The following is a 27,993-nucleotide window of genomic DNA, read 5'->3' as shown; positions in this document are numbered from 1 at the left end:
GTTTCCGCTTCCGTACACTTGAAGTGTGAGTCGCTGACGGGAGGATGGAAGGTTTAGTGTCTCAGTGCTCCGCGAGGCTGTTGCAGCAGGTAGGGCCACATGGGGCCAGTGAAAAGCCTGGGAGAGGAAGGACTAGGATCTGCCTCCCGCCCGAGCTGCATCGGGACAGCTTCAGGGATCCCGGGGACCGTCCTGGTCCCCCCAGGCGCGGGCACCGTTGTCCAGAGATCCGGGCCTGTGCTACCTCGGAAGCGAACACCCTCCCAGGGATGCCCCTCCGGGGTTGGAGAGGAAGAACCCATCCTCACAAGGCCCATGTGACAGTGATCTTCAGCCTTCCAAACCAGCATGCCCGCTGTAGAGGTCCTCGCCCTCCTAAGAGCCCCCCAGATCAGGGTCTTCGGTGCGCTGGAGCTTGGCGTGTTCAGTACAGGCTTTCTCCACTGTGGTCCTCCTTCCCCGCACACACACGTGCTCTCTGGGGATGCGGGGGTCGGGCAGAGAGGGAGGTGGGATAAGAGCAGGAGCCCTGGGTCCTGGTTCGCAGCTCAGCCGTCCTCTCCACTGATGCTGAGCAAGAGGAATGGAACAAGCCCACACAGTGGTTCATTTTGCCCCCCACTGTCCATATTCCTGGGGGAAGAACAGTCACAGTTTATACAAGTGAAAATGGGACATTTCCATTATCTTTTATGCCCAGGTAGGGAGGAGTAATAAGAAAGTGGTTTAAGTACTTGTATCAAGGGAACTGGTTTATATTAAACCAGCAATCATGACAAACAAGTGAGTCAAGTAAAATGGCAAGTTATTCCTGGTTTGGAGCCATATATTCTTTGTCAGGGTGGGGGTCTAAGTACCTTCATCAGGTTGTGAAAAAGAATCAGAGAGATAGTTTCTGGAAAAGGTTTAGCGCTGTACGTGGAAAAAAAAAAAATATATATATATATATATATATATGCTGATTTATGGCAGCCTGTTCTTGCGGTAACTATCTCCTGTAAACGTTCTCAAATTTCAAGTGAGGAATCTCCTCCTTAGCAATTCTTTTTATGTTGGAGACGATTTTCTTACGAATTGGCATGTTTTTAGTTTTCGATATTAGAGTGAAATACTTGGTCTAGGACCTGAGACAATGGAAAGGAAGGGGAAAATTGGGAAGTCATTTTGTCTAAGAAAGGGCAAAAGGCACTTGAGGTATATTCAATGTGACAAAAGGCATTTCCTTTTTAAAACAGCCCCAAATTCTAAGATTTGGTAGTTGTGTCAGTCTGGTCGCTTTTGAACTTAGCTGGTGCTCTCACTGAAGCAGACTGGTTTACTAAGACCAGAGAAACAGGATATATTATGTGCTTGATACCTCTCCTCCAACATACACACTTAATTCTTTTATACAAAAGGATAATATGCTGATGTACTCAAAAGCCTCCAGGAGGAAAAATCACGGCTTATCAAAGGGAAGGTCCTTCATTCCCATCACCTCTGCCATGCCCTGTTGGAGAGCGGAAAAGAATAAGTTTATGGTACCATTCCTATTACAGAAGTCATCAGTCATAAGTGGACTGTGGACTGAACAAAGTGCCTTTTTCCTTCTTAGGAAAAAGAGATTAAGTCTCTGACTGCTGAAATTGATCGGTTAAAAAATTGCGGCTGTTTAGAAGCTTCTCCAAATTTGGAGCAGTTGCGAGAAGAAAATCTAAAATTAAAGTATCGACTGAATATCCTTCGAAAGGTAAGTACGCCAGGTTGTTCTTCCTTCTGTAATTTGAATTACTGTATCTTTTACAAAACTTTTGTTATCCAAGATTCAGAAAGTATACTCAGGAACATGGAGACATGAAGAAAGAAACCCTATCTTTTCCCCTGTCTTAGGCTACTTAGGATTGAGTTGTTGGTTCAAGTAATGGAGAAGTTGGTATAGCCTTGTCCTTCCAGGGCCCCTTGAAATGTTTGATCATGCTAAATAATCTGACTAGCATGAAGTAGGCTTCAAATAAGGTCGAGACATTTCTTTTAATAGTTTATGCCAGTCCCTTTTTAAAAAAGACCACTTTTTGAATTTTAAATAAATTTCCTCTTTCAAAAGAAGATATTCTGGATTATACTCACAGTCCTCTGCCCTAAGTTGGTTATTTTATCATTTTATATTTTATGGTGTCGTATTTGGTTTTTTTCACTTAGTAGTTCAGAATTTTTTCCCCACGAATCTTGTGCTGTATTTGTTATTTAATAACCTTATAATCTAACAGTGTTCATCAGTTTTTTCAAAAAACTGAGCTTGATTTAGTTGAGGTTTTAATGTCTTGGTCTGCCTTTCAAGTCTGCTGATGACACATCCTGGAGGATGACCTCACCCCCATAATTGTTCTGCAGTGTGTGTAGACTACTTTCAGCCAGGCTGCACTGGCATTAAATTCTTTCCAAAGCTGACTCCATTTATCCAGACTCTGCCCACCCCACTCCCATGAAGTCTTTTTATCACCTAGTTGGGATCTCTTCTGTTTGAAATAACTTTGTCTTTGAGTCTTTTAAAATAACATTTCTTTTCCATGAAGTCTTGCCCCAGATACCTCACTTTTCTGATTACCTCATTTATTCTGCACTCATTGGTATTCATTTCTGTATTTATTTTAATTCAAAAGTATTGTAATTATTTTAATTCAGAAGTATTATTAGATGTCTCTTGTGTAGTAGAAGGTATGAGGAAAAACACAGAAAATAAGTACAGTTTGTTATTATTTTAAGATTTTAAGTAATCTCTACACCAGCATGGGGCTCAAACTTAAAACCAAGATCAAGAGTCCCATGATCTGACTGAGCCAGCCAGGCGCCCCAAGTACAGTGTATTCTAATACACATTTCCATAATGCATAATAGCTTTAATGTGTATACTTAACACATTATACACAGAATACTGTCAGTTTCGTTGGGGGGGGCGTGGCTCATGGGTTCTTTCACAGATACTTTGCCCTATTGAAAAACAGTAGCTAAACACAAGGTGCACAAACAACAGAAAACAAGTCGTAGATGAATAAAATACTGTGTGGGACACCCATTCATTCACTCATTCGCTGGGTCACTTTCGTCACACGCTCTGACTTATAACCACTTACTGGATGGCTGTCCTATTACGTTTGTCCCAGATATGAGCATTGCACAATGTATGTTAATTTTTCTCAAGACATTTAAAGGTTTCTCAAAATTTGGGGGAATATTTTGTCCCAGATATGAGCATTGCACAATGTATGTTAATTTTTCTCAAGACCTTTAAAGGTTTCTCAAAATTTGGGGGAATATTTAATATTTTGTTGATATTTTCATTCTTTCCTTAGAGTCTTCAAGCAGAAAGAACCAGACCAACTAAAAATATGATTAACATCAATAGCCGACTGCAAGAAGTCTTTGGTTGTGCCATTAAGGCTGCATATCCAGATTTGGAAAATCCTCCTCTGATAGTGACACCAAGTCAACAGCCCAAGTTTGGGGACTATCAGTGTAATAGTGCTATGGGTATCTCTCAGGTGATTGTATTATTATAAAGCATTCTTTTTTTTTTTTTTTAAAGATTTTATTTATTTATTTGTCAGAGAGAGAGTGAGCACAGGCAGACAGAGAGGCAGGCAGAGGCAGAGGGAGAAGCAGGCTCCCTGCCGAGCAAGGAGCCCGATGTGGGACTCGATCCCAGGACGCTGGGATCATGACCTGAGCCGAAGGCAGCTGCTTAACCAACTGAGCCACCCAGGCGTCCCTGGTGATTTGATTTTCTTGAACATTAATCATCATCATTACTTTTTTTTTTACATCATAAATAGTAGCAAACTATTTTCCACAGTTCTGAAAAATTCAAGGAAAGGGGAAGTATGTTCTTAATTTTAAAACACAAGTTTGAATATTCAAATTTTATGTGTATATTTTATATGTATTTTCAGTATTTAAGGGTGGTAGTTGATACTCTCGGTACTTCTCTCCTGTTGTGTCCAGGATTGCTTGGTGTTACTGATGAGTATTGGAAAGTGAGAGATTACAGGTTAGCCATTGACCAACCAGTGTTGCCATTACATGTGTGATGCAACTCTGGTATCTGAGGTGGGCTTATGTATTTCATTTTTTGTTAGTGGAATCCCTGCTCCTTTTTTTAAATAAGAACCATTTTGAGTTACATTTTTTTTTAAAGATTTTATTTATTTGACAGAGACACTGCGAGAGAGGAAACACAAACAGAGGGAGTGGAAGAAGGAGAAACAGGCTTCCTGCTGAGCAGGGAGCCTGTTGTGAGGCTCAGTCCCAGGACCCTGGGAACATGACCTGAGCCAAAGGCAGTCGTCTAACACCTGAGCCACCCAGGCATCCCTTGAGTTATATTTTTTAATTTACTTTTTATTTTTAAAATTTCTTTATGAGAGAGCAGGTGAGCAAGCATGAGTTGGGAGGCAGCAGAGGGAGAAGCAGACTACCCGCTGAGCAGGGAGCCTGATTCAGGACTTGATCCCAGGACCCTGGGATCATGACCTGAGCAGAAGACAGATGCTTAATTGGCTAAGCCAACAACATTCCCACATTTTTTTTTTAAGATTTTATTTATTTATTTGACAGACAAAGATCACGAGGCAGGCAGAGAGAGAGGAGGAAGCTGGGTCCCTGCTGAGCAGAGAGCCCGATGCAGGACTCGATCCCAGGACCCTTGGATCATAACCTGAGCTGAAGGCAGAGGCTTTAATCCACTGAGCCACCCGGGCGCCCCCATTCCCACATTTTTGGATTTTTATTTAATTATTCAAGAGAGAGGGAGCCAGGGGAGGGAGAGGGACAAGCAGACTCCATGCTCACTGAGCGTGAAGCCTAACACTCAACCAACTGAGCCACCCAGGTGCCCCAGAATTCGCGAGTTTTAATAGCTGCATTGTATACTAGGTTTGTGGTTAAGGTATAAGGGTACTATTTTTGATACCCAAGCCTCAATATTGCACACTTTGATGATTTGAAAATTCCAGATGTGAATATCCTGTTCACCAGCATCATAACTAAAGATTTTATTTTGTTTTTGTTTTTTTTTTAAGATTTTATTTATTCATTTGAGAGAGAGAGTAGCAGAGGAGAGAACACAAGCATATGGAGAGGGGGAGGAAGAAGCAGACTCCCTGATGAACTGGGAGACTGACTTGGGGCTCAATCTAAGGATCTAGAGATCATGATCTGGAGATCATGACCTGAGCTGAAGGCAGATGCTTAACCATCTGAGCCACCCAGGTGCCCCATAACTAAAGATTTTAAATCTTCATAAAAGAGTTCTAGATAATGCATAGATTTTTTTTGTTTTGTTTTGTGTTTTGAATTCCTCTTGGCACTGTTGATGCTTGCTGCTCTAATCTGTCCATCTACAAGGTCATTGGACTTCTCTGCTTCTGCCTCTTGGTGGGTCTTAATAGCAGATGCAGTTCATGCTTTATCAGTTGTGTATTTTCGAGTAACTTGCTGGACTCTTGTGTAATGAATCATTTTACATTGTGTTATAGATCCTCAAAACCAAGGAACAGAAAGTTAATCCAAGAGAAATTGCCGAAAACATTACCAAACACCTCCCAGACAATGAGTGTATTGAAAAAGTTGAAATTGCCGGCCCTGGTATGACAGCGTTACCCTTCTTAAGTAGTCGTATTGATGTTGGGTCCTTTTTGAAATAAAAAACAACCATATAATATATAAATGTAGGTTTAAACTGGTATACCAAACAAGGTGGTGAAATACCTTGGATTGAGAGTTAACAGAGCTGATGTTTTAGTCTAGTCTGAGCTGCCTAATTGTGGATGAGTTATTTCACCTCCCTGTGACTGAGTTTTTCATTAGCAAAAAGGTGATAATTGCAGATAAGTCTGTTTTAAAAGGGCCACCAAGAAATCATATACTGAGAGTGAAGGGGCCCACGATTAAGTAGGAAGCTTCAAGAGAGTGGTAATATTTGAAATAGATACTGAAAGAAGGAGTTAACAAGAGGGCCTCAGGTGGTGTTGAAGTCTTTGTTTTGCCAGAGCCATATCAGCACTCTGGAGCCAGCATAATTGAAATTTAGTCTCTGGAAGTGAGCAGTCTTCTAAAATCGGAAACTATCTGACTTCTTTTCTCTCTTTCACTGTTCATTAGGTTTTATAAATGTTCACTTAAGAAAGGACTTTGTATCGCAACAGTTGACCAATCTCCTGGTGAATGGAGTTAAACTCCCTGCCCTTGGTGAGAATAAAAAGGTATATGCACAGTTTGCAATGATATATTAACACCTTAGAACTGTATGACAAGGGCCGGGAGGGAACCGTTGGTCACTTTTTATATTGAGATCTAATTATTAATATTTGAGATTATGAATATAACTGAAATAGCTTTTGCCTGGGTCTTGATTGTATGTGGCTTTTCTTTCCATTTTATTCCACAAGCCATTTGAAGCAGTCTGCTGATATTTATGAGGTTTGGCTGAAACATAAACATAAAGTTTGTATAAACAATTTTGATTCTTTTTCAATTAATGGGGAAGTAGATTCACCAGAAATCTAACACAGTTGAATTACAACTGTAACCTGTTATCTAAGTCTGAGTTTATTTTTAAATGTTATTAATGAATGTTAGCAGAATAAAATGTCTATACCCCTTTAAAAACTTTTTAATTGAGGGTATTGACATAACATGCAAATTTAAGATTTACCAGATGTTATTTTGATACATTTATATATTGTAACATAATTGGCCTTTGTACCTGTATTTATCACATTAAATAATTAAAGTACAATATTGTCTAACAAACTTTTTTCCTCTTCCTGTCTCAGGTTGTAGTTGACTTCTCCTCTCCCAACATAGCTAAGGAGATGCATGTAGGCCATCTCAGGTCAACTATCATAGGAGAGAGCATGTGCCGCCTCTTTGAATTTGCAGGATATGATGTGCTAAGGTATGTGCTCTTGCCTTTAGAAATTTCTTTAGAAAATGGAAACAGTTGTTTGAGAAAGAATCTTTGACTAATCAGTGATTTTGTAAGTATGGTTCTGCTTCGGATCACCCAGTGGGCTTTTTAAATGAATTATGTCCTGGGCTTCTCTGAACTGATACCTTTTAGACTGTCTGTGGGTCAACCAAGGTAAAATTACCCCATTCATTCCACAAGTACTTTATTATTTTTTTTTTTAATATTTTATTTATTTATTTGACAGACAGAGATCACAAGTAGGCAGAGAGGCAGGTAGAGAATGAGAGGGGGAAGCAGGCTCACTGCTGAGCAGGGAGCCCAATGTGGGGCTTGATCCCAGGACCCTGGGATCATGATCCTAGCCGAAGGCAGAGGCTTTAACCCACTGAGCAACCCAGGCACCCCCACAAGTACTTTTTGAGTGCTTCCTGTATCCATGGGGTTATATTCTATTAGGGGGAAGGTAGGCAAGAAAGAGATTATGCTGGGCCTGTAGGCCATGGCAGGAAATTGGAGTTTTATTCTTAAGTGTAAGGGGAAGCTATTGGAGAGTCCTAATTAGGAGGAACAGTGTAATCTGATTAAGGATTAGTCTGGCTTCTGTGAAGAAACTAGTCAAAGAAGGCAGAACTGTAAGTTAGACAGCTCTTGTAATAATCCAGTTAAGAGATGATCTGATGGTTTGAAATTAGTTAAAAACAGTAAAGGGTGTAAAGTGGTTGGATTGACACATTTTGAAGAATTTTGTCCACTGATGTTAGTTTTTAAATCACACTAAGATAATTGGTTGAAAGTTAAAATTTTCATAAAGTTGTGATGATCAACATTAGTTTACCTGCCTATGTCTCAGTTATCTATATAATAAACAAATCACAGTCCACTGATAGGAACTTCATTGACTACAAATCCTGGAGGCCTGTTATGTGCAGACTGTCAGTGGGTATACATTTAAAAAAAATTTTTTTTTTTTTTAAGATTTAATTTATTTATTTGTGTGTGAGAGAGAGAAAGAGCAAGCACAAGCAGGGGGAGGGCCAGGGGGAGAACCAGACTGTTGGCCAACGTCAGACTCAATCACAGGACTCTGGGATCATGACCAGAGCAGATACTTAACTGAGCCACCCAGGCACCGCAGTGGGCAAACATTTCTAAATGTACAGATGCTGTCCTTGCCTCTCCTGGAGCTTGAAGACCAGTTGAGGAGACGGCTGAATAAACAAGATGTTATTTGAACATGATGTACTGGCACTTAAATGTTAGTGGTTCCTAATGGAATATAGTTTGTCTAATTTAAGCATGTTTGTCATTTAAATGGTTTTTTCTTTTGATTGGCATTAGATTAAACCATGTAGGAGACTGGGGGACCCAGTTTGGCATGCTCATCGCTCACCTGCAAGATAAATTTCCAGATTACCTAACAGTTTCACCTCCAATTGGGGATCTCCAGGCCTTTTATAAGGTTAGAAACCATTTATTCTTACAGTATTTGTGTGTTTACCATTCATAATAATTATTAGTTTTCTTTAGGGAGTTCAGAATGTATTTGAAGCTACCGTGGGGTTAAAACTAAACTCTTTGCCCGTTCACACAGCATTTTTGCATTTTTAATTAGTGCATGTTAAAAGTTGAACTCTACCATGTTACCCATTAGTAAGTGAATTTTTAGGAGTTTGTTGATCAAAAGATTTTAGTATTTAAGAATTTTTTGATGTTCTTTTTTATATGAGTTGAAAATGTTATGTGTAAGAATAGTTTTTAAAAGACAAAGGTACTATATTTTAAATTAAGCACTGTCAACTTTCCCTTTGTGACATCCATATACAAATCTTTATTACATGGTTTGTGATTATAATATGATTTTTGTATTGTGTTATATTTCATTATCAACTTTCATGTTACTGTATGGTTTGACTGCACATTGTTTTGTTGGATTGGTGTACTGAAGTTCATACTAATCCCTATTGGTCCCCCCCCCCAAATTTTTGGAGTGCATTTATCCATTCAGTAAACAATTTTGTACATACAAGTTTTTTCTGTTCTTAAAATTATTTCCTTTTGATGGACAACTTCCCAAGAATAGGATTACAGTATTAAAAAGTAAACATTTGTGTGGGTTTTTTTCTTGTTGTTTTTTGGGGTTTGTCCTGTAAGTATTTTCTAATGAAAAAATTAAAAACAATGTGTTGACTAATGTGGGGCTATCAATTATATAACTACTGTTATAATCTATTGGAGTTCTGTGTTCTGAATATAATAAGGTAGATCTGTTTGCTAGAAAGGGTTTATGATACATTACTAAATTTAAAAAGCAGTAAAAGAAAAGCCATATATTCAAGTTTTTGTTAAAACACATAGGTATGTTTTTGCAAAGAAATGTCTAGAATTATGTAGCAAAATGTAATCCATGGTTAGGTTGGGGTAGGATTAACTATATATTTTTTCCTTTTTTTGCAGTAAGCATGTGTTATTTTCAGAATAGATAGAACCAATGAAAGCTGTTTTATTTTTAATTACAAAAAATTAATTATCCGTCCAGGACCATATCTAGAATGGAAGAGGAAGCACAGAAAATTCAACCCTTTCTGTTAGTTATTCTTTATATACTCTTAAGCCATTGGGGTGGAGAAGGTTTTTGTGCATTGGAAAAGTGGAGGTAGCACTGTGGTGAGAATTTGTATTTTCAAGAAAATGATTTCAGAAGAAGTCATAGGATTCTTTGGCACATTGATTAGTAACTATTGTTGACTATTGTGATAAAGCACCTGTTCTCTTTTTTGTACTGGTGTTGTAAATTTTCACTTTCCTCACTTTTGTTTTTGTGTGTGTGTTTGCTTTTTGTTTTAGAAATGAATAAATTCTTGATCTAGAAATAAAAGGCTGGCTCTTTCTTAATAAACATTACTTACTTTTTCCTTCTCAAACATAGGAATCCAAGAAGAGATTTGATACTGAGGAAGAATTTAAGAAGCGGGCATACCAGTGTGTAGTTCTGCTCCAAAGTAAAAATCCAGATATTACAAAAGGTTGGAAGCTTATCTGTGATGTTTCCCGCCAAGGTGAGTTTCTAGGCTTAATTCATTTATTCATCCCAGAAATATCATTGTGTGCAGTTTCCTTGGATCTTTACTCAGTTGTCCTTTAGTGACATGTTAAACTTTGAAAGATGGGCAAATAGATTTTTTTTAAAAAATACTTTCTGACACTGATACAACTATTAAGAAAGTTTATTAAGATAATCAAGTGCAAATTTTAACTTTCTTAGAAACCAGGAAAAGTTAATTAGGAAAAATTCAATTCCAAAAACATTTTTTTTTAATTAGGAAAGGAAAGAGGGAAAATCCTATTCATAGTAGCAACCAAAGATATAATACTCATTGGAATAAATTTGTTTAGAAATGTGTCAGACCAGAGTGAAGAGAAATAGACAGCAGGATATAAGACAATTTCAGATTTTCAAACATGATCTTTTATTTTTTAAGAGTTTTTTGTTTGTTTGTTTGTTTTTTAATTTACTTGACAGAGAGAGACACAGAAAGAAGGAATACAAGCAGGGGGAGTGGGAGAGGGAGAAGCTTGTTCATTTTTTCTTTTCATTTACATTTTTTTAAGGGTAACATTTCTAAAGTTACACAAGAAGCACCTGTTGCTTGTAGAAAAAACATAATGGACAGGGAAAAAATATATAGTCTCACTGACTGTTAATATTTTGATGGGTGTCTTCCAGTATTTTCACATTTTCAGAATGGCAGTATGTATATAGTGTGCATCACATTTTAAGCTTACTTAATAAATGAATTAAAATGTTGCAGCGTTGGGTTTTGTTGTTGTTTTTTTTTTAAGATTTTATTTGATAGCACAAGCAGAGGGAGGTGCAGACGGAGTGGGAGAAGCAGGCTCCCCTCTGAGCAAGGAGCCCAATATGGGGCTTGATCACAGGACCCTGGGATTATGACCTGAGCTGAAGGCAGACACTTAACTGACTGAGCCACCCAGGTGCCCCTAAAATGTTGCAGTTAAATAATAAATGTCTTGGGCGCCTGGATGGCTTAGTCATTAAGCATCTGCCTTCTGTTCAGGTCAAGATCCCAGGATCCTGGGATCGAGCCCCACATAGGGCTCCGTGCTTAACAGGAAACCTGTTTCTTGCTCTTCCACTCCCCCTGCTTGTGTGCCCTCTCTCGCAGTGTCTGTCTCTGTCAAATAAATAAATAAAATCTTAAAAAAAAAAAAAATCTAAAAAAAAATAATCTTTTTTTAAAAAACAAGTTTTTGTACATGTATCCTTTTTTAAGATTTTATTTATTTATTTGAGAAAGAAAGAGAGAGTACAAGAGGGGGAAGGGCGGAGGGAGAAGCAGACTCCGCACTAAGCAGGGAGCCCGATGTAGTCCTTGAACCCAGAACTCCAGGATCATGACCTGAGCCAAAGGCGGTCACTCAACCAACTGAGCCACCCAGGTGCCCCAGTAATAAATTTCATTTAATGTAAGATGCATGTCTCCTATTTGTTTAAATTCTTACACATTTTTTTTTTAATTTGGTGATTTTTTTCCCTAGAGTTCAATAAAATCTATGACGCATTGGACATCTCTTTAGTAGAGAGGGGGGAATCCTTCTATCAAGACAGGATGAATGATATTGTAAAGGAATTTGAAGATAAAGGTAGGCATTTTACTTTTTGTTTTTTTCTTTTTTAAGCTTTTCATTATGGAAATTTTCAAACAGGTAAAAGTGGAAAGAATATTATGATCTTTAATCGTTAGGTTTTTTTAAATCTAGACATACATTACATTTAATATACATCTTAAAAATTAGATAAATCCTTAGAGTCCCTCCCTATTCCCTGCTTTTCCCTTTTGTTATTGAAGAAACTGGGCCATTTGTCTTAGAGAATTTCCCACATGGTATTATTTAACATTTCCTCCATCTCTGTCTTCTGAAGAGGCTTGATTTAAATTATGGTTTGTGTTTTCTATTTTTGTCTTTTGTTTATTTACAAACAGTCGTCAGTATTTTGTTGGCTTTCTTTATGTTAAGGTGGATTAGTAGGTGTCAGCCTGACCTGTCCACAGATTTTTTTTTAAAGATTTTATTTATTTATTTCTCAGAGAGAGAGAGTGAGCACAAGCAGGCAGAGAGAGAAGCAGCCTCCCCACTGAGCAAGGAGTCTGATGTAGGACTCAATCCCAGGACCCTGAAGGCAGCAGCTTAACCTACTAAGCCACCTAGGTGTCTCCTGTCCACAGATTTTCCTGTTAGACCCTCTCTGTTGTTTTTAGCAGCTATTGATGATCATGACTTTGATCCATTACTTCATTGGAGGTTGGAAAATGGTAGTGTTCTGTTGTTCCTCCTTTGTTACTTTGAATTCTCCTGTGCCAAACATTGCCACATAATTATTTTGGGTTATCCTGAAGTACAGTTCACAAAAGACAAACAGTGTAAATGTATGATTCATCCATTTCAGAATAATAAATTATTTTCTTAGCATCTTCTAGATTCAACTGAGTTGTTTTTAGCATTATTATAAACAGCATTTAATATATTTCATATTTTTTAATCATTTGCCTTTTTAATTCTGACTGTCCCATTTTTGGCTAAAGGTGGCCTCCTCAAATTGGGTTTCTTGTTTTTTGTCTTTTTCTTGACCCCTATAGTCTCTAGTCTTTGATAGTTTGCTTGCTTTCAAGTACCCAACCTTCTAAGATTATTTTGTTTATGTCCTGCCTCAGAGCTAGAATCAGCTAACCTGTTATCTCCAAGAAAGCCTAGTTCCTTGAATGGGAATTGGTATTTATTAATCACAGTCTGTGGCCTAGGGATTATCCTTTTTTTTTTTGGGGGGGGGGGATTATACTTTTAAGACAGTAAAATTTTAGGGACTTTTTTAATGACGAGAAGGAAGCACAGAGAATTGAGTAACTTACCAAGGTAATGTAGCTAATAAGTCTGAGAATTAAACCTAGGCAGTCTAGCCTCAGAGCCTTTTTTTTTTTTTTTTTCCCTCTTTAATTTCTGGTAGTTAACACAGTGCATTCTTGGTTTCTGGGGTATAGTTGAGTGATTCATCACTTACATAAAACACCCAGTGCTTATCATAAGTGCCCTCCTTTTTTTTTTTTTTTTTTTTTTTTTAAGATTTTTTTTTTTTTTTTTTTTTATTTGACAGAGAGATCACAAGTAGGCAGAGAAGCAGGCAGAGAGAGAGAAGGAAGCAGGCTCCCTGCTGAGCAGAGAGCCCGATGCGGGACTCGATCCCAGGACCCTGAGATCATGACCTGAGCCGAAGGCAGCGGCTTAACCCACTAAGCCACCCAGGTGCCCCATAAGTGCCCTCCTTAATACCTATCACCCATCTAGCCCATTCACCACCTCCTTCCCTCCCTCAACCCTCAGTTTGTTTTCTGTTGTTAAGAGTCTCTTATGGCGGGCGCCTGGGTGGCTCAGTGGGTTAAGCCGCTGCCTTCGGCTCAGGTCATTATCTCAGGGTCCTGGGATCGAGTCCCGCATCGGGCTCTCTGCTCAGCAGGGAGCCTGCTTCCTTCTCTCTCTCTCTGCCTGCCTCTCTGCCTACTTGTGATCTCTCTCTCTCTGTCAAATAAATAAATAAATAAAATCTTAAAAAAAAAAAGAGTCTCTTATGGCATATTTCCCACTCTCCTTTTTTCTTTGCCCCCTTCCCACATGTTCATTTGTTTTGTTTCTTAAAAACTACATATGAGTGAGATCATATGGTATTTGTCTTTCTCTGATTTATTTCACTTAGCATTAGCATAATATCCTCTAGTTCCATCTGCATTGTTGCACATGGCAAGATTTGATTCTTTTTGATGGCTGAGTAATATTCCATTCTGTTTCTTTGCCACATTGTTCTCCATTTATCATTCAGTAGACATTTGGGCTCTCCATAGTTGAGCTGTTAATAATGCTGCCATAAGCATCTGGGTGCATTTTTCCCTTGGAATCTGTGTTTTTTTATTCTTTAGGTAAATACCTAATAATGCAGTTGCTGGATTGTAGAATCGCTGTATTTTTAACATTTTGAGGCACCTCTGTACTAGTCTCCAGCGTGGTTGCCCTAGGTTACATTCCCGCCAGCAGTGCAAGAGGGTCCCCTTTCTTCACATTCATAACTTGTTTTTAACTACAATCTTATACTGCCTTTACCTTACCAAGCCTCAGATTCCTAAACTGTAAGAAATCAATACTAATAGTATATGTGCTACATAGAGTTATTGTGAAGGTTGAATTTCAGACTTAATGAAATTACTACACAGTAGTAATCAAATATAGCTTTGTTATTGTCATCATGTTCTTTCTTGTCCCTTACTACATCAAAGAATTTTGCCTTTTTATTTTTTTAAGATTTTTATTTATTTATTTGACAGACAGAGATCACAAGCAGGCAGAGAGGCAGGCCGGGGGGCGGGAAGCAGGCTCCCTTCTGAGCAGAGAGCCTGATGTGGGGCTCTATCCCAGGACCCTGAGATCATGACCTGAGCCCAAGGCAGAGGCTTAAACCACTAAGCAACCCTGGCGCCCCAGAATTTTGCCTTTTTCAACATGAATATATGAACATGACTTTATTTTTTCTTTCCACTAATCATTCCAAATGCTAAGCCCTGCCATGTTTGTTTCCTGGACCCTGGTACAGTTTTCACTTCCTTTCAGTACATTTCAGGAGGCAGTCGTAGAAATTGCATCTTTTCCCCAGAGAAAGTATATGGCTCTAACTTGAAAATGGAGCATGGATTCCCGTTTCTGTGTCTTTGAGTAGGTGGGCTCCAGTAAGGTGTTTTTAAGATTTTTTTTTTTATTTATGAGAGAGAGGGGAGAGCAGAGGGAGAGGGACAGAGAGACTCTGCACTGAGTGCAGAACCCAATGCAAGGCACAGTCCTAAGACCCCAAGATCATAACATGAGCTGAAACCAAGAGTCAGAATCTCAACTGACTGAGCCACCGGGCACCCTGTAAGGTGTTTTATAAGCATTTGGAGCCAAGTATAGTGTGACTCCAGAAAACTACCAGGATATTTCAGCTGTGTCCTGGGAACATTGTGGGTGCCAATACAACCTTGACAATAGCCATTTTCCAAAACTCATAATGGGTTATAATGTGGGGGGGAAATGTGATTTCTTGAGCTCTTTAGTAAATATCTTATAATGGCGCCATCTTTTACATTCCTTTAGTGTTCTTTTAACATTATTAATAAAGATTTCTTTCCTAGGATTTGTGCAAGTGGATGATGGCAGAAAGATTGTTTTTGTCCCAGGATGTTCTATACCATTAACCATAGTAAAATCAGATGGAGGTTACACCTATGATACATCTGACCTGGCTGCTCTTAAACAAAGACTCTTTGAGGAAAAAGCAGATATGGTTATCTATGTGGTGGACAGTGGACAAGTGAGTTTGTAGATTTATGTTCTTACATCATCCGTTTGGAGCTGAGACAGTGTGGTGGGGTTTATGGCATTTAGCACTGGAAGACTATAAGTCTTCCCAAAGACTAAAATTCAGAACTGCAGTGGAACATAAGATGAAAAACAGGGTTTGGATTTGGTCATACTCCAGTACTTTCCAGCTTTTCAGCTTATTTCCCTAAAAATCAGTGACCCTTCTATCTGAAAAGGTGGTTGTGGACCTAAAATTTAATTGAGATTATTACACAGGAAGCTATTCTTAATTCAGCCACTTTAAAAACCTCTGGACTTAGAAAGTACAACAGTTCTGCTCTTACTCTCTCATATTTACACTCTTACTTCTTGAGTATAAAGAAGAGTTTTTACAATTGTGCTTGCCTTCTAAGATTTGTGAGTGGACTTTACAAATCTTTATCCCTCAGCACAGAGTTTTAAGTCACTTTTTTTGTTATTAGAAAGCTGAGTGCATCACTTTCTGTTTGTTTCTTTGCAGTCTGTGCACTTCCAGACAGTATTTGGTGCTGCCCAGATGGCTGGTTGGTATGACCCGAAAGTAACTCGAGTGTCTCATGCTGGATTTGGTGTGGTGCTGGGAGAAGACAAGTAAGTCTGGAGAGTCTTGAGTGTTAGTCATGTACCTGACCCCCAGATTTCTTTGGAAGAGACTACATTTCATTTGATACCATATTAGAATTAAAACGTGTAAAATTTTCTATAGTCTGTATGTGTGGTAGTGGTGAATCCAGCTGAGGCTCTTTGTACCTATATCTTATCACTGCTAGAGAACGTAGCCTTTTAGGGAGATTTGGACAAAGTTGAATAAAATAGACTTAACAGATTTACAGGAAGCCCGGTGTAGGGCTCAGTCCCAGGATCCCAAGATCATGACCTGAGCCGAAGGTCAGTCATTTAACTGACTGAGCCACCCAGGTGCCCTGAGACCTACGTGTTAATAGATTTCCAGTTTTTCTATTTTCCAGTCATCTCCCCATGTTCTGTTCCGTGTTCATGAACTAAAAGGTTAATACAAGCAAATATATATAGATAGATAGTATTCATCAACTGAAAGGCACAAAATTTTTAGCATCTTGCATTTGATTGTGTTTTAGGGTCACTTAGCTACTTATCATGTCTCTTAAAATCATTTTAGAGTTAGTGATATAGCCCAAATATCACACAAAGGTGGTAATGGTTTTAAAAACCGCATGAAGGGGGCACCTGGGTGGCTCAGTGGGTTAAAACCTCTGCTTTGGCCCAGGTCCTGATCTCAGGGTCTTGGGATTGAGCCCCGCGTCGGGCTCTCTGCTCAGCAGGGAGCCTGCTTCCTCCTCTTTCTCTGCCTGCCTCTCTGCCTACTTGTGATCTCTGTCTGTCAAATTTAAAAAAAAAAAATCTTAAAAAAAAAAAAACTGCATGAAATTGCTCAAGATGCTTGGTTAGCCAATGTTACAAAAGCCTTAATTAAGCATTGTTAAAGTCAGGCTAGGTGTGTCAGATTATTATTTTAGATACAGATTATGTGGAGATCATAGACCTTATTGGAATCAACATCAAACACTTCTATATTACAATATAGGACTCCTCTATAGAGCTGCACCTTTTTAGAATGGAAAGGCACAGTCTTTATTTTGGTATCCATGGTCTCCAAAGAATGTGCTTAAAAACTAACCAATGAGGGCGCCTGGGTGGCTCAGTGGGTTAAGCCGCTGCCTTCAGCTCAGGTCATGATCTCAGGGTCCTGGGATCAAGTCCCGCATCGGGCTCTCTGCTCAGCAGGGAACCTGCTTCCTCCTCTCTCTCTCTGCCTGCCTCTCTGCCTACTTGTGATCTCTCTCTGTCAAATAAATAAATAAAATCTTTAAAAAAAAAAACAAAAAAAAACTAACCAATGAGTTGAGTATGGCCTATATTTTCTTAGTTTCTTAACTGTTCATTTTTTAGACTAATGTTTAGATGATTATTTTTACAATTAGGTGAAATTATCAAATTTACTTTTATATCCATATTAATCACCAATATTCATATCTTGGCATTAACTTGTTGGTCATATAATGCTAAGGGATTTTTTCCCTTTATTTGCTGTTTCATATTTATGCACTCAGCATCATGTTGTGGCATCCTAGGCCATAAAGAAGAAAACAAATTTTTTTTTAAAGAACTTATTTATTTGACAGAGATCTCAAGTAGGCAGAGAGGCAGGCAGAGAGAGAGAGAAGGAAGCAGGCTCCCTGCGGAGCAGAGAGCCCGATGTGGGGCTCGATCCCAGGACCCGAAGATCATGACCTGAGCTGAAGGCAGTGGCTTAACCCACTGAGCCACCCAGGTGCCCAAGAAAAAGAATTTTAATGATAGCTAACCAGTGGCAGCTTACCATATTTTAAGTATGTACATTAAAATGGTCAGATTCTGCTGTTTCTTAGTGAAATTTTGTTTTATTTATTTTTAAAGATTTATCTATTTAGGGAGAGAGAGTGCACGAGTGCGGGGAGGGGCATGGGGAGAGGGAGAGCATCTCGGACTCCCCACTGAGTGTGGAACCTGAAACAGAGCTTAGTCCCATAACCTTGAGATCATAACCTGAGTTGAAATCAAGAGTCAGACACTTAACTGACTGAGCTGCCCAGGTGTCCTGAAATTTTGTTTTAAAGTGTTGTGGTTTTTTTTTTTACAGTAGTTAATCCTTTAGTCATCTTCCTCTTATTCCTTTGACTCCTGTTTATTGAGCACCTGTGCATGGCATTGGCTGGGTGCTCCAGTGTATACAGAGAGATAATAGAATGTGACCTTCTTGAAGGAACTTATTTTATGAAGGGGAACAATTTCCTGGGGAGACTGTTAAACTGTACATGCCAGGCCCCACCCACCAGGACAGTTATTGACATATGAGGTTCTGAAATAGGTGTTAGGTATTTTTTTTAAAAAACTTTCAGTATTCAGATATGGATCCCTTGTATTAGAACCAGGGCTGAGGAATAAACCCCCCAAAATGCAGAAAAATTCAAGACAGGTGCAGATAAGGACTAACAGAAGAGACCAATTATTATAGAGACATTAAGGGAAGGCCTCCCTTAGCATTTTGGCTAGCTTTTTGATGGGTAACATTTTATCAGGCGGAAGATTTGAAGGTTTCTGAACACTACTATTTAGGGGATGTCATAAGGAAAGCCACAGAAGTATTTAATGTATTGAGAGGATGGGTAATAAAGGGATTTTAATTCTGTGATAAATGGCAAGAAGATCCTTTCTGAGGTAACTCTGAAAATACTATTATAATAGGAAGTATCTTGATTATTTTGGTAGGCTTTGTGTTGGATAGAAAAGCATGCTTATTTTTACCATTATTGCATTGAAAATTTTTAAGTAATCTCTGTACCCAGTGTGGGGTTTGAACTCCCAACCCTTAGATGAAGAGTCACACACTGTATTACTGACTGAGCTAGCCAGACACACCAAAGAATTTTTAATTTAAAAAAAAATGTTATAAAGTCATTGTTGTGCAAACTTCTGTTTAATAAGTAAAATCCAGGGGCGCCTGGGTGGCTCAGTGGGTTAAAGCCTCTGCCTTCAGTTCAGGTCATGATCCCAGGATCCTGGGATCGAGCCCCGCATCAGGCTCTCTGCTCAGCAGGGAGCCTGCTTCCTCCTCTCTCTCTCTCTGCCTGCCTCTCTGTCTACTTGTGATCTCTGTCTGTCAAATGAATAAATAAAATCTTTAAAAAAAAAAAATAAGTAAAATCCAATTTTTAAAAAGTAATCTCTGCTCACCTGACCCCAAAATCAAGAATCATATGCTGAGGGCACCTGAGTGGCTCAGTGGGTTAAGCCTTCAGCTCAGATCATGATCCCAGAGTCCTGAGATCCAGCCCTGCATCAGGCTTCTTGTTCTGTGGGGATCCTGCTGCTCTCTCTCCCTCTGCCTGCTACTCCATCTGCTTGTGCATGCTCTCTCTCTTTCTCCCTGTTAAATAAATAAATAAAATCTTAAAAAATAATAAATAAATTAACTTTTTTTTTCCAGTTTATTTATTTTCAGAAAAACAGTATTCATTATTTTTTCACCACACCCAGTGCTCCATGCAAGCCATGCCCTCTATAATACCCACCACCTGGTACCCCAACCTCCCACCCCCCCGCCACTTCAAACCCCTCAGATTGTTTTTCAGAGTCTATAGTCTCTCATGGTTCTAAATAAATTAACTTTTTAAAAAAAAGAATCATATGCTCTACCAACTGAGCCAGCCAGGGCCCCAGGAAAATCTAATGTTTATGAAATACTTTAAGATTTTGTTTATTTGAGGGGCGCCTGGGTGGCTCAGTGGGTTAAGCCTCTGCCTTCAGCTCGGGTCATGGTCTCAGGGTCCTGGGATCCTGCTTCCTCCTCTCTCAGCCTGCCTCTCTGCCTGCTTGTGATCTCTGTCTGTCAAATAAATAAATAAAATCTTTTTTAAAAAAAAAAAGGATTTTGTTTATTTGAGAGAGATTGAGAGAGAGAAAGAGCATGAGCAGGGAGGAAGGGAGAAGCAGGCTCCCTACTGAGCAGGGAACCCAGTGTGGGGCTCAATCCCAGAACCCAGGATCATGACCTGAGCTGAAGGCAGATGCTTAACCCTGGCGCTCCTGTGAAATAGTTTTAATAATAATGTTGCCTAGGACAGTGCTTATCAGTGCTTTGCCGCATTCCTCAGATTGATTTCAGTGGGTATGAATGGAGTCCTGGCATCCTGCTTTTCTTTTTTCTTTTTTTCTTTTTTTTTTTTAAAGACTTTATTTATGTATTTGACAGAGAGAGAGATTACAAGTAGGCAGAGAGGCAGGCAGAGAGAAAGGGGGAAGCAGACTCCCCGCTGAGCAGAAAGCTCATATGGGGCTCAATCCCAGGACCCTGGGATCATAACCCAAGCTGAAGGCAGAGGCTCAACCCACTGAGCCACCCAGGTGCCCCCATCCTGCTTTTCTTAAGCTTTTTTTTTTTTTTTTTTTAAGATTTTATTTTATTTATTTGAGAGAGAGAGACAGTGAGAGAGAGAATGAGCGAAGAGAAGGTCAGAGAGCAAAGCAGACTCCCCATGGAGCTGGGAGCCTGATGTGGGACTCGATCCCGGGACTCCAGGATCACGCCCTGAGCCGGAGCTTTTAAGTTGATTTCTGTTGTGCATCCAGAGTTGGTTGCCAGTCAGCAGGTGGGATTATTATCTAGAGAAATGTAAAGGAGATTCCAGTTAGGAATTTGTATAGTCCCTAAACCATTCTAGGAGCAAACATGTATTTTATTAACTTTTTAGAGAAGGCAAAATAAGCCAGGCTTTTTGTTCATGAAAACAAGCAAATTAACAAATGTCTTTGTTTTCCTTTTGGGCAATGTATTATAGGTCAACCTAAAAAGAATGCTATTAGGAGCCTAACACATAGAAAGCTTTGAGTTGAGGGCAATAGATGAAAGATAACTTAAAAGTATCACTCTTTTTTTAAAATTATTATTTTTAAAATTAACATATAATGTATTACTTGTTTTAAGGGTAAAGGTCTGTGATTCATTATTTTGCTCACCATAGCACAGACCCTCCCCAATGTCCATCACCCAGCCACCCCATCCCTCCCATCCCGCTCCACTCGAGCAACCCTCAGTTTGTTTCCTGAGATTAAGAGTCTCTTATGGTTTGTCTCCCTCTCTGGGTTCGTCTTGTTTCATTTTTCCCTCCCTTCCCCAAAGTACCACTCTTTATTTTGGCATCTTACCTGGTTGCCCGCTGGAACAAGGCAGTGTCAAACCTTCATCTTCAAAGATTTCTAAGTGAGAAGTTCTGTTTCAAAATCTACATAATTGAAACTCTGAAATTTTTTTAGGAAGAAGTTTAAAACGCGTTCAGGTGAAACAGTGCGCCTCATAGACCTTCTAGAAGAAGGACTAAAACGATCCATGGACAAATTGAAGGAGAAAGAAAGAGATAAGGTAATCCAAAGCCTTATTTGCATAGTTTGTCCTGTGTGTTGTATTGTGATTTTTTCTTTTTTGTTTTTATCAAGAGAACTGGGGAATATTATGAGGAGCAAATCCACTTAGGACAAACTTATATTGCTCAGAAATTATTCCACAGTAAGTTTGTTCCCTTACTGAGTATTTAGTTTGAAAATACAGTTTATGGCTTTATTAAAAAGACTCTGTTTCCTCCTGTGTTAATGTGGCATAGTATCTCGGCTTCTTGTTAGCATTTTCCTATTACCACTTTGAACCAATGATTCAAAACTATTTCTATTTAAGAGGTTAGATTCTCCAGCTTACCATAGGAGCTACATCTACTGAGATCCTTTTTCTGGTAGCACTTGGAAAGTAGTAGTCCTGGCAGTCAGCACCTACCACCCAAGGCCATTGGTCCCCCATCAGAGTAGCAACAATGTAGTGGGCTTTCATAGCACCCTTAAAAAGGACTGTGGTTAGATTTGTGTGTAATTTGAGTGATTAAAGCAAAGTGAAGAAAATTTGACAAGGAAAACATTTTTTAAGATAGGAAAGTCAAAGTGAGATTCAAAGGGTCTTGTGTCTCTTACTCTTCAGTAAGTCCAGTGATATTTTGGAATGAACATAACTACTATAAACAGTACAATTACAGAAAGAGAAATAGAGAAGGATGAAACACAGACATGAAAGAGCCAAACACAAAAGAAGGTCCTTTGAGGGAAAGCCCTTTTGTTTGGTTCAGATAGATCACGGACAATCTAGAGAGGATGAAAGCAGGCTATGAGACTACATTGTCCCCACCCACTCCTTTTCCATTGCCAACAAAATGAAATGTAAAATAGCTTTTCTGTCTACTTCTACTAGGTGGTTGCCAAGCCTCCACAGCTGGTATCTCCTGAGTAGTTTTTCCTTTTAGTCGTGGCTTTGGCATATCTAGCACAATCAGGTGAAAGGTGGGAATTTTGGTCATCTCACCAATTTGTTTATTCTGAGTGATGGTAAAAACTGCTTTGGCTCTTTTATTTATTTGACCAATTTGCATACAGTAAAATGTGAAACATGATGATCTCTTACACATATGTATGCCTGGTAACTCCAGCCATCACCCCAGAAAATTTCCTGTCAGCATGGGTCACTTTTATTTGTTCTAGGACTTCATAAAATATGGTGCTGTTTTCTAGGTGTATCAGGTTCATTTCCTTTTATTGCTAATGAATGGTGTTCTGTTGTATGAATATACCAAATTTTGTTCATCCGTTCTATTGATGGGCATTCTAGTTGTTTCCGTTTCTTGGTTGATATTAATAAAATGTTAATTTCAGTATTGTTATAGCTCTTTTATGGATACATGCACTTTCACTTTGGGATATATATCTAGGAATATCATTGGTGGACTTAAGTTTAGAGTTGGCTTATGCTTAATTTCATTAAAAATTGCCAAGGAGAGTATTGTGGGTTTTTTGTTTTTTAATTTTTATTTTAATTTAATTTTTTTTTCAGTGTTCCAAGATTCATTGTTTATGCACCACACCCAGTGCTCCATGCATTACATGCCCCCAAGGAGAGTACTATAACCAGTATGCAATCCCGTCACTAATATATGACCACTTCAGTTGCCCCTGTCTGCCAATACTGGATTTGTCAGTCTTCTGGTGAAGGCAGTGGCATCTTACTGTGGTTAAAATTTGCGTTTTTCAGGGTGCATAGATGCCTGCCTCAGTTGGTTAAGCCTCTGACTCTTGATTTCAGCTCAGGTCATGATCTCAGGAACATGAGATTAGGCTCTGAGCAGAGCATGGAGCCTGCTTAATTAAGATTCTCTCTCTCCCTCTGCCCCTCCTCTCCATATGCACACATCCGTGCTTGCTCTTTTGCTCGCTCTATCAAAAAATTGCATTTCCCTGATGAGTCATGATGTTGATTATATTTTTTAATGCTTAATTGGCTGTATATTTGTCTTTTATGAAGGATCTTTTCAAGTCTTTTAACCATTATTTGTTGCAGACCATCAATATTCATTTATATTTATGTATGTATTTATCCTTTCCTTTGCACTTCCTTCCTGAAGTATTTTTGCTTCCATTAGGGGTTATTGTCCTTCAGTCTGAAGATCTCTGTTTAGTACTTTTTTTGGTTGTTGTGCAGGTCTGCTGGTGATAAATTCTGTTGGCATTTGTTTTTCTGAAAACATCTTTGTAGTGCCTTTAGGTTTTTTGTTTTTTTTTTAATTTTTATTTTTTATTTATTTATTTATTTTTTTAATTTATTTTTTAAAATTTCTTTTCAGTGTTCCAGAATTCATTGTTTATGTACTACACCCAGTGCTCCATGCATTATGTGCCCTCCTTAATACCCATCACCAGGCTCACCCAACCCCCCAACCCCCACCCCTCCAAAACCCTCAGATAGTTTTTCGGAATCCATAGTCTCTCATGGTTTGTCGCCTTTAGTTTTTTAGTTTTTTTTTTTTTTTTAAGATTTTATTTATTTATTTGACAGAGCTCACAAGTAGACAGAGAGGCAGGCAGAGAGAGAGGTAGAGGGAAGCAGGCTCCCTGCTGAGCAAAGAGCCCGATGAGGGACTCGATCCCAGGACCCTGAGATCATGACCTGAGCCGAAGGCAGCGGCTCAACCCACTGAGCCACCCAGGCGCCCTGTCGCCTTTAGTTTTGAACAGTATTTTTATCAGGCATAGGATTCTAGCCTGGTAGTTGTTCTTTCAGCATTTTAAAGGTGGCATTCCATTGTCTTCTAGCTTCTGTACTTTCTTTGAATATCACTTGTCTCATTGTTTCTCCTTTGAAGATACTGTGACTTTTTCTGATACTACTTTTACTATTTTTCTTAGACTTTGTTTTAGTACTTTGACTAAGAAAGACCAAAGTGTGGTTTGAGGTTTTTGTGGGTGGGGGATGGGGGTGAACTCATCCTGCTTGGGAAGTAGCTGGGCTTCTTTAATCTGTAGGTTGTAACCTTTCATTAGTTTAGAAAAATTCTCAGCCATAGCTGTTAAATTATTGTATCTTTGCCATATTCTGTTCTTTCCAAAATGCTGAGTACTGTATTAGAATTTTTTACTATGTGTCCTCCATGTCTCTCACACTTTTTTTTTTTTTTTTAAAGATTTTATTTATTTGAGAAATAGCAAGAGAGGGCAGGAGCTGGGAGGAGGGAGAGGCAGGCTCCCTGCTGAGCAGAGAGCCCGATGTGGGGCTCCATCCCAGGACTCTGGGATCATGACCGGAGCCAAAGGCAGAGGCTTTAACCCACTGAGCCACCCAGGTGCCCCTCAATATCTTTATTCTAAGCAGTTCCAGATTTAAAGTTGCTTTTGTTGTTTTTGTTTCCTTTTCTTGTCCATCTTCCCCCCGACCTAACCCCCCCCTCTTGATTTTCAGTCACATCTATTAGCTTTATTAAGCTGCCCTTTTTTTTAAAACTAGATGCTAGGTGTTGTGAATGAAAAATTATAAAAGTTCTCTATAATGTCATCTTCCAATAATCATTTCAATCTTCCTCTTGCAGTTAGCGTACCAGCTACTATCTTAATTCTGTCAGTCTTGGTCTTGGGTTTTTTTAGGGCCGAATGAAACATTTCAATTTTACTCTTGGGGTAAGGTTCTTATTGATGAAATAGGGCCCTTCTAATGTATTCACTAGTGCCCTTCCCCTTGCTCCTGCTGGATGCCCTAGCCTCACACAGATGCTGAAATCTGGTCAGTTCCTCAGCCACCCACTTGCTCTTTCCTGTTGGATTTGTGGGGAGTCCTGCCTTGTTAATGCCAGCCATTGGGTGGTTTTTCACTCCTCTGTGGCTCACACTTGGTGATTTTGTCCTCACTGCTTTGGTAGCTCCAAACTCAGCTCTGTCCTCTTAATCCAGTAAGACCACTTCTTTCTGCCCGGCTTTTGTTCCATGTTTGCCCACCACACAGTGATTTGGACAGTGTCCTAGGGGGAAAGGTCACATAAATGTGGAACTCAGTCAACTTCTGTGTTTCCTAATACATGGGCCCTCAAACTTAGCTTGTGTTGATGTTCTCTGGTGACTTCATATAGTTGTTTCATATGATTTCTCCAACTTTTAAATAGCTGCCTTTGGTAGTAGAAGGGTTGGTATACTACAGGCTACTCCCTCATGTCCAGAACAGCACCTTAATCACTTGTGGCCTGATAGTGCTTGAGAATACATGGCCAAAATTGACAAAACAGTGCATGAGTTCTTTCTCCTACTTCTGACACCATGTTTTGTTTTTTTAAGTTCCAATGTAATTAACATACAGTGTTACTAGTTGCAGGTAGAGTATAGTGATTCTGCAATTCTATACATACTTAGTGCTCATCAAGATAAGTGTACTCTTAATCCCCTTCACCTATTTCACACATCCCCCCAACCCATCTCCCTTCTGGTAACCACCAGGTTGTTCTCTATATATGTGGGTCTGTTTTTTGTGTTTTTTTCATCTGTTCATTTGTTTTGTTTCTTAAGTCCCACATGAGCAAAATCATACGGTATTTGTCTTTCTCTGATAATTGGTGTTTTCTATTTCATCTCTACTGAATATGTTTTGAGGAAAGTATTCAAGCCGACACTTCATATTTTACAGATCAGGTTTCTCATAGAAACATTCTTTGCTATCCAGAGCTGATGAGTTGTATTTTCATTATTCTTCCCTTTGTACATTGGCCCATGTTCCCTCAGTGTCAATAATTATTAGTTTACTGATAAAGGAAAACCATTAGATGCTCCCAATCCCTGTCTTGAGCCTGAGACACCAGGACAAAGGCAGTGGTCAGTAAACTATAAAGTATTTGTTTTTTCCCTGAAGGTCTTAACCATAGAGGAATTAAAGGCTGCTCAGACATCTGTTGCTTATGGTTGTATCAAATATGCAGATCTTTCTCATAACCGGTTGAATGACTACATCTTCTCCTTTGACAAAATGCTGGATGACAGAGGAAACACAGCTGCTTACTTGTTGTATGCCTTCACTAGAATCAGGTAATTGTAATGTTGTTTTATTTTGAATTAGTTGATGGGATTTCCAGCTATATCAGTCATTTCTTACTGTGTTGTCTCTTAAGTGGAGAAGAATGTGCCTGACCATAGAAATTGATGGGTGTTGTCTGATTTCTTAGGTCTATAGCACGTCTGGCCAATATTGATGAAGATATGCTCAAGAAGGCTGCTCAAGAGACTAAGATCATTTTGGACCATGAGAAGGAATGGAAACTAGGCCGGTGCATTTTACGGTTCCCTGAGATTCTCCAGAAGATTTTAGATGACTTATTTCTCCACACTCTCTGTGATTATATCTATGAGCTGGCAACTACTTTCACAGAATTCTACGATAACTGTTACTGTGTGGAAAAAGATCGGCAAACTGGTCAGTGTCTCATTCAGTGGTCATATTGGAGGGTGGGACATCAGCAAGGCATTTCTTTGAATTGGGTGTAGATGGTTTTCAGCTTGTTTTATTATTGGAACCCACCCCACCCCCCCCCACTGCTTTCCCCTGCAAACAGTTATATACTGGTCCATATCATACATAACAGACAAAATTCAACTAGATCTCATAAGAGCATAAACGGAATTCTCATTCCCAGAGTAGTTTCTCCCACCCTCAGGCACATGGCATAGAACCATAGGACTCCAAAGAAAACAGTTGAAAGAGGACTAGGAATAGGACATTGCCAACAGAAGCAGAATTACTGAGGGTCCCAGAACGAGTCTTTGGGAGTTCTTGTTAATGGAAACTGCCCTTGTGAGAAAATTGGTATCTTTTCTTATCTAGGCTACATTAAGGTTACATAGTTATTGAAGTAGACTGAATAATTTGTTATAGAGCAAGTAGGTGTTTTTGAGGGTCATGCCTGTGAACTGAAACTGTATTACGAAAAAATAATCTCACTATTATCCTGGAATTAAGGTTTATAGTTTATATCAGACCCTGATGCCTAAGATAAAACTCTTGAAGAGTTTAAAAAGAAAGATAAATCATTGCAGATCTTATTTCCCCTTATCAGTTAGAAACAGAAGTCTTGAACAGGAACACCTTTCTTTTTTAGATTGTCTATCTGTATTTTTTTTTAAAGATTTTATTTATTGATTTGACAGAGAGATCACAAGTAGGCAGAGAGGCAGGCAGAGAGAGGAGGAGAAGCAGGCTCCCTGCTGAGCAGAGAGCCCGATGTGGGGCTCGATCCCAGGACTTTGAGATCATGACCTGAGCCGAAGGCAAAGGCTTAACCTGTGAGCCATCCAGGCGCCCCTATCTATCTGTATTTTTTAATATGGAGGTAATTCTAGTTAAAGCTCTAAAACATGATGGAGTAGGCTGTTCATCTTTCAGTAAAACACAGAAGTAACAAAGACTTCAGTAATGATTTTTTAAAAGACACATTAATCCCATTCTTCTTTTATTTTCTCAGGACAAGTGTTGAAGGTAAACATGTGGCGTATGCTGCTTTGTGAAGCGGTAGCTGCTGTTATGGCCAAGGCGTTTGATATCCTGGGAATAAAACCTGTCCAAAGAATGTAATCCTTCTTTGAACACTGTGTGTTTTTACCAAAAATAGCCATTTAACACTATTTGCTTTTTTACAATCATGCGGATACAAAAATAAGTAAAGGAAATTTGTCAGCAATCTATGTAATGTGTTTTT

The 27,993-nt window shown here is 39.1% G+C and overlaps 1 protein-coding gene across 1 annotated transcript; it reads left to right on the top strand.

Annotated features, from left to right (window-relative positions):
* Nucleotides 1–2: 2 nt before the first annotated feature.
* Nucleotides 3–27,973, top strand: RARS1 (arginyl-tRNA synthetase 1). The gene is made up of 15 exons (XM_044229802.1): nucleotides 3–89; nucleotides 1,595–1,729; nucleotides 3,330–3,518; nucleotides 5,511–5,619; nucleotides 6,136–6,236; nucleotides 6,810–6,931; nucleotides 8,285–8,405; nucleotides 9,873–10,002; nucleotides 11,504–11,608; nucleotides 15,175–15,353; nucleotides 15,864–15,973; nucleotides 21,215–21,320; nucleotides 26,157–26,329; nucleotides 26,467–26,714; nucleotides 27,760–27,973. The coding sequence occupies exons 1-15, from the start codon at nucleotides 45–47 to the stop codon at nucleotides 27,867–27,869; spliced, it is 1,983 nt and encodes a 660-aa protein (XP_044085737.1). The 5' UTR covers nucleotides 3–44; the 3' UTR covers nucleotides 27,870–27,973.
* The last annotated feature ends 20 nt before the right edge of the window (nucleotides 27,974–27,993 follow it).

The sequence above is a fragment of the Neovison vison genome, chromosome 1 (genome assembly GCF_020171115.1).
Source record: "Neovison vison isolate M4711 chromosome 1, ASM_NN_V1, whole genome shotgun sequence".
In the NCBI taxonomy this organism is placed as follows: domain Eukaryota; kingdom Metazoa; phylum Chordata; class Mammalia; order Carnivora; family Mustelidae; genus Neogale; species Neogale vison.
Note: the sequence above shows the minus strand (reverse complement) of the source record. Positions and strands in the feature narration are given on the sequence as shown.

Bases quoted from the DNA above. Each gene is read 5' to 3' on its own strand.
- RARS1 (XM_044229802.1), top strand. From the start codon at position 45: ATGGAAGGTTTAGTGTCTCAGTGCTCCGCGAGGCTGTTGCAGCAG. The intron at 1,730-3,329 runs GTAAGTACGCCA...TTCTTTCCTTAG, and splicing joins GACTGAATATCCTTCGAAAG to AGTCTTCAAGCAGAAAGAAC. The intron at 10,003-11,503 runs GTGAGTTTCTAG...TTTTTTCCCTAG, and splicing joins CTGTGATGTTTCCCGCCAAG to AGTTCAATAAAATCTATGAC.